This window comes from Penicillium macrosclerotiorum (assembly GCF_028827735.1).
Source record: "Penicillium macrosclerotiorum strain IBT 26536 chromosome Unknown utg000011l_segment0_segment0, whole genome shotgun sequence".
NCBI lineage: Eukaryota > Fungi > Ascomycota > Eurotiomycetes > Eurotiales > Aspergillaceae > Penicillium > Penicillium macrosclerotiorum.
This window is the reverse complement of record NW_026643090.1, coordinates 1,133,579-1,148,705: the sequence shown is the minus strand read 5'-3', so window position 1 is coordinate 1,148,705 and position 15,127 is coordinate 1,133,579. Positions and strand designations below refer to the sequence as shown.

Sequence of the window (15,127 nt, the reverse complement as noted above, 5' to 3'; positions counted from 1 at the left end):
TTTCCAGCGCATGGAACTTGATCAATTGATCAATTGGAATGAAACGGTGAATAAATTAATGGTATAAGATGAACGTCCCGAAAACAACAACCGGGAAATAGAAAAATAAGACAGTCAGGAAACAAGGGTTAATTGCCAAGGCCGCTATTCGGTCTCCGGCTTCTTCACCCGTCGCAACTTGCGCTTCTCAGCCTCCTCGGGATCATTGAATCCATCACCTCGCAACCACATCAGACCCTTACGGAGGCCACCACTCTGGATGGTGGAGGGGTGTGCCTCGAGCAGAGATCCAATCACGGCCCATGAGAGCACAAAGAGCCATAGCTCGCCAGCCCGACCACCCTTCCACAGCTTGCGCTTGACGCCAGTCTTCCAGGCCGAGTCCACGGCCGCACGGAAGAAGTACAGGAACACACTACGGCTGTTACTCAGGAACAGGAATGGAAGACCACCCAACGCACCGCTGAGGAAAAACCGCTTGGTTGGGAGGGTGGAGCGCGGCAGAGTGCTGTTCAGGAGACAAACGCTGCCCCAGGCGGAGCCGATTGCAGTCGAGATAACAGTAGTCATAATGATAATCCTCTTGGACAGGTTATTAATAGAGGTGATCGGCTGTGCCAGGACGCTCTTGAGCTTGGGGATGGTCAGGGCTAGAGTGACGGTCGTCAGAAATCGGGCCAGCGGCGGCACCGAGAGGAGAATGTGGTGCAAGAAGGCAGTGCTGCAGCCCGGAACACTGGGATGAAGTAGAGCGCAAGAGAGGCGCGAGATCGAGGGGTGCGCAGGTCCAGTGATCGGGGAAATGGACTTCACCGACAAAGGTAGAGTGTTGGGGTCAGTTGGGTGGAGAATCGGCGATACAAATGCCCTAGACAGTGTGAGCCAGTAGTATAGCTAGAAAGGAGTTCCTCTAAACTCACGGCCAGCGCAAATCGGCAATCGATGCAAGAGAATCCACGATTTGTTCCTTCTCGGGCCAGGCGACGTCGTCTGGCAGTGAGTCTGGGCGTGCAGCGATATAGCTCGGCGAAAGCTTCAGGATGACATTCCCAAACCACTGGCACATGAATCAGCCATCTTATCAGCATAGTCACAAGAGTTGTATTCGGCGAACCTTCGGCGTAGTCTCTCGGTCAAACACAAAGGCATGGAAGAGCTGAGCGCACGAGAGAGGCATCAGCAGCCAGCTGCCGAACCACCAAGGGCGCTTATCCAGCCAGCCTTTGGAATCCATGAGATTATAGAGGAACTCCAAGCTCCGGGTACTCGTATAGATGGCCGCCGTCAACCGCAGCTGGTCCTGGGGGCAAATTCCTAACGCAAAGCCTGCCACACTAGCGCCAACAGCAGGCGCAAAACGCGAGGTTAGGGCACGCGAAATGCGCGGGTTTCGCTCCCTAAATGGTTTGGCATCATCGGTGCGGAGATTGGCTCGTAAGCGCACAAGAAAACGGTAAAGTAGACGGTGAAGCAGAAGTAAGAGGGACAGCGAGATCGAGAGGCGGAAATTCGGGGAGCGGAAAAGCGTGGTGCGTGGTTTTTTCCTAGTCATTTTTCAGTCAGACTGAGATTCCTTCTTGAGGGAGGTAATAATCAGCAAGCAACATAAAAGCCCTTAAAACTTACTCGCTGGAGCCACCTCGAATGCGGCTTAGGATCGCTTCGGCAAGCTTCAATGCAATGTTTGAGCCGACGAGAACACGTAGCGAGGTACGAAGAGCAGCCTCATTATGCCTATTTGCTGAGAGTACAATCGCATCGTAACGCGACGGCGAAGGAAACTTGTTCTGGATGGTGGGGATCCGTTTGGACGCAACCCCGTGGAGAGCCCGGTACTCTTTGGCGCTCAGGCTGACACGGAGAAGGTTGCGAACGACTGTGTTCACATCAGAGGCATCCCCAGGAGCAGCTGCCGCTGCACCAGGCACAACATCTGGGGCTGACATGTTGGATGTGGTCCAGATGCGAAATCAACCGCCCATGGTTGAGTAAAAGGCGAGGAGGAGTCGGACTCGGAAAGAGGAGGTTCTCCGCTCCACCACACCGACCTCGGCATTTGTATCATATGAGGTATAGAGATAGACGATCACCACGGCATACTCTGTGATGGCGCTTGACTGTCATAAAGAAATATCATATTGGCAATGAAGCGGAATCTTAGTATAAATAGCATCAATTTTCTGTATTCGAAATTCCTGCCTGCGTTCCAAGTGGTTTCCAGCTACCCCGGATTTCCCAAGTCACATGTTGCGGGCCCAGCACCACAGCTTCTTAGTTAGTTAGTATCCCGTTCCTACATATTTGAAGCCGGATGAACTGCTCGTTAATCAAATAATACGTTAACACACCCTCCACACCCTCGAGATTGGGGACAAGAGAAACGATGGTACTACTTTCAAACTGGATATCATAGCAGATTATTCTTGTTAGCGCTCAACAAGCAAGTCTAAATACACATGACCAGCCCAGAACTCATGATAGACGGCGTGAACGTGAACAGCGATCCCCAAAGAAATTGAGAGAGGGAGAAAATAAGGACAAGTACGACAGCAGCAGGGTAACTCTAAATACAATGGGGAAAAAGAAAACAGATGAAAAATTATGTCTTGAATGCATTAAAGAGGTGGTAAAGCATCATGTCGCATCCTAGACACGCCAGGGAACTCCGAAACAAACCCGTCTCGCGACCCAATAGCGAGGGTGAATAAAAGGGTCTGTCTGTCTCACCAGAAACTGCACCATCCGATCCAGTGCTGACAGATATTCTCCACATTGGTGGCCTGCGCAAGGAGCTTGTCGACCTGATCGCTGATGTTGAGCTCCTCGCTGTGTTTGAAGTCACGTCCGGTCAACTTCTCCTTCACTCGAGCCAGAACCTGCAAAGCACGGGCATTCTGGGCCTCGCGAGCCTCGGCCGGTATGCCTTCCTGGGTATCGAGGATGCCGCCCTCCAGGATTGAAGGTCGGCGATGGCGGGTGTACGTGCTGGGTTGCACGCCGTGTTCGAAGTTTATACCATCAATAACGGACTGGCGGCGTTCGGCAGTAAGAGACGCACGCTCGGGCGACTCTTGGGCACCGAGACGCCAATTGATCAGAGGATCGTGAATGAACTGAATAGGGATGGTTAGAGCAGTTCCTCGGTAATGAATATAGGATAGATATAGATAGAGGAAGGGAGAAATGAAGACAAAACAAAAGACTTACAGCTTCCAGGACCGCCATAAGAGAATCCTTGTTCTCCCTAAGGACGCGCATAACAGCCTCACAGGTAATACGATAGCTTCCTTCAATGTTGCTCACTTCCATGGCGAAGGTCAACATACGAGTCAGTCGGAAAGGTACACGTTCTGGATACTTTTCGCGGTGCATTGCGACCTCGAAGCAGTCGCCAAAATCAATGTGAACCACGCGACCAGTCGTACGATCAAGCAGCAAGTTAGATGGGTGGCGATCACCAAGACCAAGGATGTATCCGACCATCGACATAACACCAAGCGATCGGGTATAATTCGTGCGCCGCTCGAGCCAAGCTTCTGAGCTCTTACTCTTGAGCCACAGAACCCGATACAGATCTTTACCGGTGGTGTTGTCCATGGCATAACCGAAAACTTCAACCTTCTGCATAAGTGTGAGGCTGTCGTAGTCGGGGGCCATCTGCAACATGATCCGATGCTCAATGTTAAGCAAAATACGGCGGCTTTCTCGGTATTCCTTGATCAGAGCATGCAAAGTATCACTGTTACACACCCATCCCAGAAGACCGGAATTTTGAGACAGAGGGATAGCCGGGAAGCGCTGGACAGACAAATGGCGCTTGAAGCTCTCCCCATCATTATCCAGAAGAGTGTTGCATAGCCCGAAGAGTTGCATAACTCGCTCGTCTTGTCGAATATCTTCGTGACCCTTCAGACAATACATGTAAGAGCTTCCGTTGCTACCCTTGAGAGTCATGCGTCTTGGCCGCTTCTTCGTCTGCAGAACATGAAGGATCGGATCGAAGCTGATGATTCGAATCACAGGTCTGCCACTCTGGTATGTGCCTGGTGCAGCCAGATCAAGATCCGAACAGTCCTTGAGGCGAGGAGACACATATTTGAGATCCAGAATGGACAGCTGTGGCAGTTGTCGGCTGATCTTGCGGAACACGGTGTAGTAAAGATCCCAAGCTTGGTTCAAATCACCAATCTCTTCAGTTTGGCGATAAAGCATACAGTAATGCTTGGCTTCCGCGAGATCACGTCCAAAGGCCTGCGCGAATGAGACCTCACGAAGAGTTTCTGCGCCTTTGTCAAGCATGTCATGTAGGGGTGCAAGGGTTGCAAACATGCCTTCGACGTTGTGATCGCCGAAGTAGAGGCGAGAAGCCTCCTCAAGGCCTTCATGCCAAAGCTCGTGCCAAAGAACAGCGACTCGGATCAACTCATGGCTGACAAGGTCCGCCTGTTCAACAAGCTTGGCACTGTGTTGGCGCATGCTTTCCATAATGTTGCTGGCGGATTGTGAGCGCCGGGTCACATTAGACTTCATAGCCACTGTCAAAGGATAGACCAGTGCTTGCGGGTGAGTCTTGCCAACCTCAGCAAGTAGTCTATGAACAGAGCCACGGACTCTGATATTAGGCTGATTGATTCGAGCGATCAATTGGGGAGTGACAGAGAGCCATGTGTCAATGTTCACGGCGGTGAAGCCTTCAGTCACAACCGTGTTGACTTCATGATCTCCACCGTGGGTGAACCACAGGGTCAGCAGCCGTAGAGTATCTTGTAAAGAGGATGTCGAAGACAAAGCGATGGACCTCAGGAAGCCACGAATCGCAGGAATCACATGCTCGGTGACGATATGGGTAGGAACCGGAATCGGTTTACCTTCTCGGGTGACCTGGTTAGAAATTGTCGTAACAACTTCGAAGTTGGCTAGAGCCCAAGCATGCCACGCCTTGTATGAATCGCGATTGTATTGCGTAGCCGCAGAGTATGCACTGAGAACCTCGCGGACATACTCTGGTCGCCAGTCGCCCCTTTGCATGGCTGTCTGCCACTCTCCCTGTCGAAGATAACTCTTTGACAGGAGTTTCCTGAACTTTCCAACATCGCCAATTCGCTCTCGCAGACTGATAGCCTCTGGATGACTTGGGTCTGCAACTCCATTGACGCCATTCATTCCATGGTGTTCGTTTTGAGACACAATTAACGTGTTAAACTTGGAAAGATCATCACTTAAGCCAGAAGCGAATTCTTTCAGCATTTGAAGGGCTTCTTGCTGGTTTCCATTTGCCCAGCTGAATTTCAGACGAGCATACGTAACCTCAGGGGGTGCGATTGTGTGCGTGCCATTTGCGTCCACGACCACAGTCTCAAGAGAAGCAAGAGATCGCTCTGCAAGGCCCATGCGGTTGGACTTCCGGCAAAGATTTGCAAATTTAATTGACATTTCAAGATTCTCGCGAGGGGCTGTGACAAGGGCCCTGACCTTGAGCATTCGCTGCCACACTTCAACATTTTGCTGGCATCCAAGCAATCGCTGATTCCATGTCTGGCGCATTGCCTCTTGCTTCTCTGGGTCACCAACATTCTGCTTGTACTTGATGATCTCTTCGAGTTCGGCAAGCATCTGGACACGGACGACAACATTGTAAGCCCGGTTGTATGATTCCCCAAGCAGGGCGGAAAGCTCCGTATCAAGTCCATTTCGTGCTTTCTCAATGTAGGAGTTGGCTTCTCCGAATTGATTGCGGTGGATGGCAAGAATTGCACCAAAGAAGGACCGATCTGGAGACTGCTCCTTCATCACACCGAGATATGAATCCATCAATTCCCACTGGCCACGACCCCATGCAGCGGCGGCAGCAAGAGGAGCAATGGCTCTGCGATGCTCCAGAGAAGCTTGATTCCATTTCTCTTGCGCAAGATCTGAGAGAACTTTCCACTCTCCGAGGGCGTGAAGACATCTCATCTTACCCATCGTGATGCCAAATGAGTCTGGATCGGTCTTCTCGCGCTTTTTGTAGGCAGCCAAGGCCTCGTCCCACCGCTGCAGCTTTTCAAACCATGTTTCCTTCAGCTCCACATCACGGTATGCCTGTGCCTTACGCAAGATACCGATAGCAGCATCAGATTGCTGAAGCTGATTGTTGATTGTGATCAGAGCCTCAACAGCACCCGAGTTTTGATCCTGTTCAAATTCGAGTTCCTTGTAATGAAGAGCTTTGGCGAATGCATGGCACTTGGCAGCATATTTGCCCAAAGTACGAATGTCGATGGGGAGAGCCTTATCATCATGCTCCATGAACTCAGCAAGATTGAGAAGCACCTGCAAGATCTCCGGTGATATGTTCGGGGAAGTAAGAGCCTTCTCAATTGAACGAACAAGCTCTTCCTGGTACTGGTCATAGAGCTCGGTCCAGCAAGAGACGAAGGCGGCATTGAAAAGATCTCGAGCAAGGGGCTGGTAAATACCAGCCAAGCTGGCACATGCCCTAAGTGCTGGAGACGGTGATTCCTTCAGAAGCTCCACACTGAAGCGTCGAATCCATTCCTGCCAATCTTCGCGCGTGGACTTCTGTGAAGCATCCCACGCATTCTTGAGATGTTGCTGATTAACAACGATCTTCTTTTGCCCAACTTCCGCAAAGCTGGTATCATCGGTGGGGAATGCGTAGTTCTCTTCGGGGTTAAGGTCCTGTGGGAGCGGATCCCCCTTTTGAAGCTTCGTCACCAAAATTTGATAGTTAACGTGTGTTATCTGATGCTGCTTCAGAACCTTGTTCAGTAAATGGATATAATGGGTGAAATCCTGGCCAAGTTGGAAAATGAGGGCACAGATACAATCCAAAGCAGCCTGGCGCAACACGCGATCGGGGCTTGCTACAACTCGCGACAGAGAGTGGACCATAAAAGAAGCAAAGTCAGATACATTGACTTGTCGTGACAGTTTAGTTAAGCTGTCAATAGCAGACTTTCGGATGCTCTGGGGGTTTTGTGGTCGGTCGAAAAGACGCACAATTGAGGGAATAATCAGGTGCATATATTCCTCCCCACTAGATCCGAAGATCAGGAAAGCATGAAGAATCTTCTCAGATGGCTGTCGGCGAGGTGTGGTATCTTTCTCAAGAGTATCTAGCATCAGTGGGATCAAACGAGCAAGATACTTTCTGAACTCTCCTTCCAGAGACCGGGCAATTGCCTCGACCAGTGACAGAATCGTGCCTTGCACTTGATATGATGCATCCCAAAATTCGCGAATCACATCAATAATTTCAGGTAAGAATGCACGGATGTGCTGACGCACGATATTGACCAGAATAGCCATTTGATTGAAGTATGACTCAAGGCGGCTGGCAGGGGAGCTTCGGAGGACGGAGATAAAAGCAGGGATGATCTGCCCGAGGAATGGCACACATTTGAGACCCAGAGTCTTGAAGATGGTGACAATTGCATCAATGACGGCGGAATGATATTGGACCAACGAGTTCTCCCGCAGAATATTTTGCAACAATGTATGGATGACCACTGTCGGATAGTACTCCTCATTAGACGGAGTAAGGCCTTGCATTATCAAGGCAACATCCGATGCATTTTGGATTTCATTAATATGATGAATATCCGGCTCCACGTCACTGATTTGCTGATACTTATAGGGATCCAAGGCGCCAAGGACGCCCACAAGTTTGATGGTTTCTTTTCTTAGACAACCTGTTTGCTCGGTTTTGATGATGTTGATCAAAACATCAAGAAGATGCGGATATTCGAGATACGGTTCAATGACGTAGCCTGAATTGCCAGATATCTGCGCTAGCGTTCGTAGTGCAGCCTCACGCTTGGTATGAGAAGAAAGGTCCTGGAGAGAGTCCAAGATGATCGGCATGATTTCTGATAAATAGCGTTTCATCTCTCCACCACCGACATTGGCAAGCTCTCCCACAGCCTTGAGGGTGGTAGCAGCCACACCTGGATTGCTGTCCGTGGCCTTGGGTAGAAGAGCTGTGACCATCGGGTCGACATAGCTTCTGATAAGCTTGGTGGCGTTGGAAACAAACAGGCTGATCAACTGAGCCGTTTCTTCCTTTTGACGAGCAGTATTTGCAAATCCAAGGCCAGTCAAAAGATTAACCAGTAATTTTCGCAGTGGTGGGAATACATAAGCTGGATTTACGCTGGAAAGGCGACCAATAATGCAGATAGCGGCTTCTTTGACTTCGAATACCTCGTCGTTGACTGCCAAGAACAAGCAACGAATGTTCTCTGGGCGAGCTAGATGTCGATCGAATTTGCGGTCCAGTGACCAAAGGACCGTACGTCGGATATCAGAATCGGGATCGCCGATACCCACTGTTAAGAGCTTGTCAATGACCTCACTGACAACCTGAATTGAATGACCACTAGTCTGGTTGATAATCGGATCATGGACGAAAAGCTGGCAGCACGTGAGAGCTGAGGCTTTGCGAATATCGGGGTTGTCGTTCTCCACGTAATTGATGGCAACATCACGCACGAATTCGTTCAGAATATGGCCGGAAAAGTCAAAACTGCCCAGGGTGTGAAGAGCCAAGGCAATCTCAGCATCGGAATGGGGCTCATGAAGAGGAAAATCCTTGGCGAAGGATGGCATAGGTGGGAGACGGTTTTCGGGACAGCCAAGTGGACGAAAAGGTGTTCCACAGAGGATGATGCTGAGCATGTCAAGAAGCTTTTCCTGGATCGTTGGTTTGATGGGCGGGATGTAGTGAGCCATATCTACCAAGGCTTGTGTTAATGATTGGCTGAGACCGCAGGCAAAGATTGGATCCAGCAAAGCCTCCATATATTTGCTGAGAGCTTGCCCGACGGCCAAGGAGAGCATGCTGATGCATTTAAACATAGGAGCCTCTTTGACACCTGATCGGTTTCTCCTGCTGCGGGTGAGAAGGTGGAATATAGATGAATTTTCCGGGGCATTGAAGACTTACGCTTTCATCGCAAGGCCCTCTCGGATGTATATTATGATTCCATCGAGATATTGAGCAATAGCCGGACCCACCGCATTTGCGATCTCTCCAATAGCGACAAACGCAGAATCGCGCTCCTTTTCTCTCTTGAGTTGTGCCTGGAGATATATCATGAATCGATGCAAATAGACCTCAGTGAAGTCGGTTGGGGCGTAAGATGCGAGGATTGGGATGGTGTAGACCACCTCGGTGCGAATCTTGGTATCTCGATGGTCTTTGAGCCGAAGAACGATTTCACAGGCATTCCGGTAGTTCTCTTTCATGAACATTGTGCCTTTGAGGATCAGCTCCTTCAGTATCAGGAGCGATCCATGGATCCAGTCCACATTGTGCGATTTCAGACCCAGCAAAGCCTCATCGTATATTCTCGCGAACCATGATTGGCGGACCTGTGCATCCCGAGCAACGATGATATTGAAGCATTCACCCACCGCCTGCGCTGCAGTCTCTCGAATGAGCACCTTTTGATCTCGAAGCGCAACCCAGACGAGCTCGAAAATCTGCGGTACGAAGCCATAGAGCAGGGTCGGCGAGCCCTTCGCGAGCTCCTTAATCACCAATACGGCCGCAAACCGTCGGCTTTCCTGACGCTCCGATTGTAGCCATTCCAAGGCAGACTGGATCTCACTTTCGACCAGCTCCGCCGTGAGTGCCCCGCCGGGTTTCGCCAGGCGGCCTAAGGACCGGGACGCACAGATCAACACCGCATTCTCGTTGCTGCGAAGGGCACTGCGAAGATAGCTGGCAAATCGGGTGGTCTTCTGGGCGGCGTCCACCCCATCGAAATCGATGAGTTGGTCGAGGGCGAGGAGTCCGCCGACTCGTTCGTTGGCATCATTGCCAGTCACGACTAGTTGGGCAATCCGCTGGCTAACCGCGTTGTAAAATTCCACAAACTTCTCCGAGGGCCAATCTGCAGCAATACAAAGGAGAGTCAGTGGAGGTCTAGGGCAGCTTGTGGCGGGGTTTCCAAATCATACGTACCGCGAGACACCGCGACCACGTTCTCATAGAGCTCATCGGCAGCTCGGGTCTTCACCTCATCACTCTTTGATTTCAGGTCCACAAATAGTCTCTGCGTAACATCGGTAATGGGACTTGCCTGCGCCATTATTGCAAGCCACGGCCCCGGGTAGACATTGGAAGCCCTGGGATATGAAGCAGCAGGGCACAGAGGAGTTGCGGAGGAGAGGGTCAGGTGTGAGCCTCAGGTTGACCGCACGGACCATCTCCGCCTTTGCCAGTTCGACGGCGGATTGACTTGCTGTAGTCACCTACGCTCACTAGGAGTGACTAGGTTAGATGATGCGACCGACGAAACTCGAAGCTACTGGTTGATTGCTTTCAATGAAACTATACAATGGATTGTCATTTTTAAGTCTACGGCATCCCTACGATTTATAGTTCAAGAGTTTGAGAGGGGGACGAAGATACCAAGGTGTGAACGTTACGCTGGCCTTAGAGAACAGGCCACCGGATGGGGATAGGGGCAACCAGGAGGCTTCTCTGAAGCAATATATTGCTCTTGTCTTCAACCAGCTCCGCGGATGGGACCAGCAGTCTCTCAGCGGGTGCCTTTTACGAATCACACGCTCCGAGCGGCATTGCAGGCTTCTGATACACACCGGACAACGGGCTACAAGGATCTCCGAGTCTAGGTCTGGGCTTTAGTACTTCTGTACTGGTATACAGTGACGTGAGTGAAGTAGATGAGTGCGGTAGGCTACATACCAATAATCAGGATATGGGAGCGTGTATGCTATATATCAATCTCACTCCGTCTCTTATTAATATACTTCTTCTACTTCTCATGTGACTCCAAGTTCTAATGCTCGTACTGATAGTAGTATAGTGGGGTAGTGAGAGTAATGCCAATAGCGATATAAACACCTAACACAACACCAGATCGCGTGATAGCAATGTCTGAGGATGAAGGGCGGAGTGATCCTATTAGATACCAGTAATTGTGAAGCAACTTGTGAAGCTTTTGACTGGCAGAATATTGGCGTAAAGCCCTGGGGTCCAAAGATGTCGCTAACATCACTGAGCTTCCATACTTCCCGCACCTCATTCAATTACGCGGTCAAGCTTTCCGAATCCATAAGAATGCCCACTTGCGGCCTGCTCTGTGTTGATTATACCATCGCGTTAGCCAGAGCAGGCGGCTCCTACCATGCCGCAGCCGTAAATTGGCGCGTCGGCCATGGTACAAGATCGTTGTCACTCCGGCCAGTGTTCAGTTCGGTCACAATCAAGGTATGGGTAGGTGCAGTTCCACCGACTCTCCTAATCTTCGGGAACTGCGTTCGGCATTAGGAATTATCTTAATGAAACCGGGACTTGCAGGTCCTTGTATCACCGCCTATCTCCGGGGATATGACCGGTCATCCGTGCAGGATGGGCTTTCAAGTTAACACTGACCACCCACACAAGAAAGGCATGGGCTGAGGGAACTATTGAACCATTGACATCCCGTGCTCGGAAACTAAGTGTTTCTACGAAGAGTCCTGGGACGATTATTTGTAATCATGCTGAGCAGCTGTGGATCTGGTGAACCATGGTGGGGGGCAATGACGGGATCCGGGATGGAGGGGCAGACCAAGGACTATTGAAAGATATAAACCCGGGATCCAGGCGCAACCATCCGGTCTCAACCATCTTTAACTGCAATTGTACTTCCTTCAAGTCAACATTATGGTGAAAGTTCTTCTGTCCGGTATGTATGGAGACGTTCATGCTCACTCCCCTGCCCCCTCTATATCATCATCGGACATAGGCCTAATCATAGCCAACCACAGGCGGTAGCGGCTTTATCGCCGCCCACATCGTGGATATTCTCCTTCAACACAGGTATGACTCGAGATATTCTTGCACTCTTTGACCGAAAGGAATTCAAATAACCAGTAGCCTCGATTTTGCAGCTTCGATGTCGTTTTTACCGTCCGATCGGAGGAGAAGGGCAAGCGAATCCTGGAAAACCACCCCAATACACCTCAGAAGAAGCTTTCCTTCGTGATAGTGAAAGATGTCGCTCAGGATGGAGCCTTTGACGAGGTAAGCAGACCATCTATTGACCACGACTCTCGTTCGATCTCCGACACTGACGGTCATTCTGAAAATAGGCGGTCAAGTCCAACCCTCCGTTTGACTACGTCCTTCATACCGCATCCCCATTCCATTTCAACATCGATGACCCAGTCAAAGATTTCTTAGATCCTGCGATCAAGGGAACCACCGGTATACTGAAGGCCATCAAGGCTTATGCTCCATCCGTCAAGCGAGTGGTGGTTACGTCTTCCTTTGCAGCCATCGTGAACGCAAAGCAGCATCCGAAAGTCTATAGCGAGAAAGAATGGAACCCGGTGACCTGGCAGGAAGCCATGGACCATTCCAATGTATACAGAGCTAGCAAGGTAAGCATTAAATCTTCTCAAGAGCCTCGAATCAAGGGAGAAAAGCAATATAGGAGATTCAAGAGAAATGCTGATCCTGATGGACATATAGACCTTTGCCGAAAAGGCTGCGTGGGATTTTGTGGAGAAAGAAAAGCCTAATTTCGATATCGCCACGATCAATCCTCCATTGGTCTTCGGTCCAATTGTTCACTATCTGAATTCCCTCGACGCCATCAACACCTCCAATCAGCGGATGCGCAACCTCATCCAAGGCCAAATGAAGGAGAAAATCGCGCCCACAGGTACCTTCCTCTACGTTGACGTGCGCGATGTGGCCCTCGCGCATGTCCGGGCCATTGAGGTCCCTGAGGCAGGGGGTCAACGGTTTTTTGTGACGGCCGGATTCTTTTCGAACAAGGACATCGTTGACATTGTTCGCGAGACTCATCCTGAATTGGACTCAAAACTTCCTCCCAACGATTCACCCAGTGACTTCCCATCCGACATTTACGAGATTGACAACAGCAAATCGAAGGAAGTGCTTGGCATCAAGTATCGATCTTTTAAGGAGACCGTGTCGGACACGATTAGCTCGTTGCTAGCAGTGGGGGCTTGATTCGCAATGCGACTGGGAAATCTCGTTTTGTAGTTCATTATGTCGCTCAAAATCGGTCGAAAACAGCGCCATGGAGTCTTCTTTGAGCTTGATGCGAGCACATGTCTTTCACAATCTTTTACCACCAGAAGATGCCTTTTTTGCCGAGCTGTTATTAAAAATCGTGTACTTACTTCTCCATATTACATTCGCTTCAACAAAGTGATGGACGTATCAGAAGAATCAGTGATAGGGTTACCCCTCAAGTATATCAGATACACCCATTAATGGCGAAAAAAATCCTATCTTAATTAATAAGAAGAAGAAATCGGAAGTTTTCTATGGATAGAATAGCAAGAGAACTGTCTCCAGTGTAAACGACCGCAAATATGGAGAAATGCTCTTAGGGTCGTTGTGACCCACCGTATTGGCTTGGCTCGTGTCCTGGCCAACTTTTCTTGCGCGACTCCGAACAGCTCCATTCTGTCAGATATCGAACAAGATGGCGACCGCCAGGCTATCGCCAACGGCGAATCTTCTGCGGAAATCCCGGTTGTTTGCTCTCCCACAGGCATTGCCGTCCATTCAAGAGCCGCCATCATCCAAGGCAGTCTTTGAATCAGAAACCGCAACACTGCCTCGCCCCATCCGAGCCTCGATCGTAACACCCCAGAAATCATTAGCCAGAGGCGATTGGGGTTTGAAGCGACCTCTTCCGGCAAAGTCAACATCGGAGAAATCATCGAGACCGGTCGTTCGCATTCACGCCCTGGATACTTACGAACATGTCACCGACTTCGAGTCCGCTGCCGATCATACCATGACCCTAGAGAAGTTCCAAGAGCTGCACATGCCCATGTCACTTCCCTCGAAGGTCAATTACGCGACAAGCATTGTTCCCCGCCACCAGAGTCCGTTCGAGACGCACGTCGATAACACCGAGACCAGTGCAGGCCTCGGAGAGCCGGGAGCTAAACAATATCGACACACTGGTCCCTGGCTTGCAGGTCTGACTGAGGCCGAATTTGTGAATTATCTGAATGAGGTGCGGCGCATGAAGCCGGAATTGCTGCAAAAGCTGCGTGAACGCTTTGTGGCCAAGCGCTCTGCAGAGGATAGGAAACAAGCCCAGGACAGCGGGAAAGATCTGGAGACCCTCGAACCTACCAAGGTTACTGACGAGGAGTTCAATGCGTACATCAAGTCCTTGCGGGCAGACCCTTTTGCCCTCGGTCCCGTCGTCTTTGAATTGCTGGACCTCCCGTCACCCCCCGCTGTTCCCAGCGAACGCATTGGCCGAAAATACTACCAACCCCCGGAACCAAGCTTTCCGCACCTGAATACGCTGTTTCAGGTCCCCCGAAGACACACCCTTCTGCCGGTCTCTCTTACACTCGCTCTCACGCTTTGACATACAACCACCCGCAATATGGTCCCCAGGCCTATCAACGCCCTGTTGAAGCCCGTATATTGCGCCCGAAGGGAAGATTCCGTGGACGCATGTCTCGCGCTATCGCTGGTATTGGTGGTATTGCCGTGGAGGACCTGAATGCCATGACTTTCATTGACCAGGGCTCTCCTCCTGGACTTACCTTTTTCGATGCTACCATTCCTGGAGGTGCCAAATACTGGGTTACTCCCATCCGTGCTGCCGTTGATTCAGAGGGCAGAATTGGCCTTTCGAGCTACCGTGCGGGTGCTGCTGCCAAGGCACCTTACGGAATTGAAGACTATAAGAAGGAAGGCCGCTCGAGCATCACTGATGCAGCCCACCGCCACGCCAACATGGTTCCCCGACTAGACCGACCCCGCTTCAATGTTCGACGTGGCGGCCCGGTGCAGGGTACTCCCCGTCAGCCTCTGAAGGGTACGGAAGACATTGCCCGTCTTCTCATGGAGGGGTTGAACTTGGACTCGAAGGGTGCGAACAAGCGTTCTTAGAGTTGAGGTAGAGATATAGATGTGTTGTGCGAAGCATTTCAAACCATTGTATGATTAGATTAGGGGCTTGTGTAAAGCTATTCTCATTACCTTTACCGCCATTGTGATATAAAGCAAATTCGTTCATCTATTATCTTCTGCGTACCTGTAATCCTTTGTTTCATCGTAATTGACGTATACTCTCAGTAGTGAACCAGTCGTGCCTATTCG

At 50.5% G+C, this 15,127-nt stretch overlaps 4 protein-coding genes across 4 annotated transcripts; 2 read left to right on the top strand and 2 right to left on the bottom strand.

Moving 5' to 3' along the window:
* Positions 1-144: 144 nt before the first annotated feature.
* Positions 145-1,946, bottom strand: N7462_011373 (uncharacterized protein; the record flags this gene model as incomplete). Its single annotated transcript, XM_057083087.1, has 4 exons — positions 145-868; positions 921-1,057; positions 1,115-1,544; positions 1,627-1,946. The coding sequence occupies 4 exons, from the start codon at positions 1,944-1,946 to the stop codon at positions 145-147; spliced, it is 1,611 nt and encodes a 536-aa protein (XP_056928442.1).
* A 777-nt stretch (positions 1,947-2,723) lies between these two features.
* On the bottom strand, positions 2,724-10,097 carry tor (putative TOR pathway phosphatidylinositol 3-kinase TorA; the record flags this gene model as incomplete). The annotated part of the gene is made up of 4 exons (XM_057083086.1): positions 2,724-3,113; positions 3,208-8,893; positions 8,948-9,899; positions 9,971-10,097. The coding sequence occupies 4 exons, from the start codon at positions 10,095-10,097 to the stop codon at positions 2,724-2,726; spliced, it is 7,155 nt and encodes a 2,384-aa protein (XP_056928441.1).
* Positions 10,098-11,680: 1,583 nt separating this feature from the next.
* On the top strand, positions 11,681-12,997 carry N7462_011371 (SDR family oxidoreductase; the record flags this gene model as incomplete). Its single annotated transcript, XM_057083085.1, has 5 exons — positions 11,681-11,702; positions 11,785-11,836; positions 11,908-12,040; positions 12,109-12,399; positions 12,491-12,997. 5 exons carry the CDS (start codon positions 11,681-11,683, stop codon positions 12,995-12,997), a joined length of 1,005 nt encoding a protein of 334 aa, XP_056928440.1.
* A 481-nt stretch (positions 12,998-13,478) lies between these two features.
* Positions 13,479-14,917, top strand: N7462_011370 (mitochondrial 37S ribosomal protein bS1m; the record flags this gene model as incomplete). Its single annotated transcript, XM_057083084.1, has 2 exons — positions 13,479-14,357; positions 14,417-14,917. 2 exons carry the CDS (start codon positions 13,479-13,481, stop codon positions 14,915-14,917), a joined length of 1,380 nt encoding a protein of 459 aa, XP_056928439.1.
* Positions 14,918-15,127: the final 210 nt, after the last annotated feature.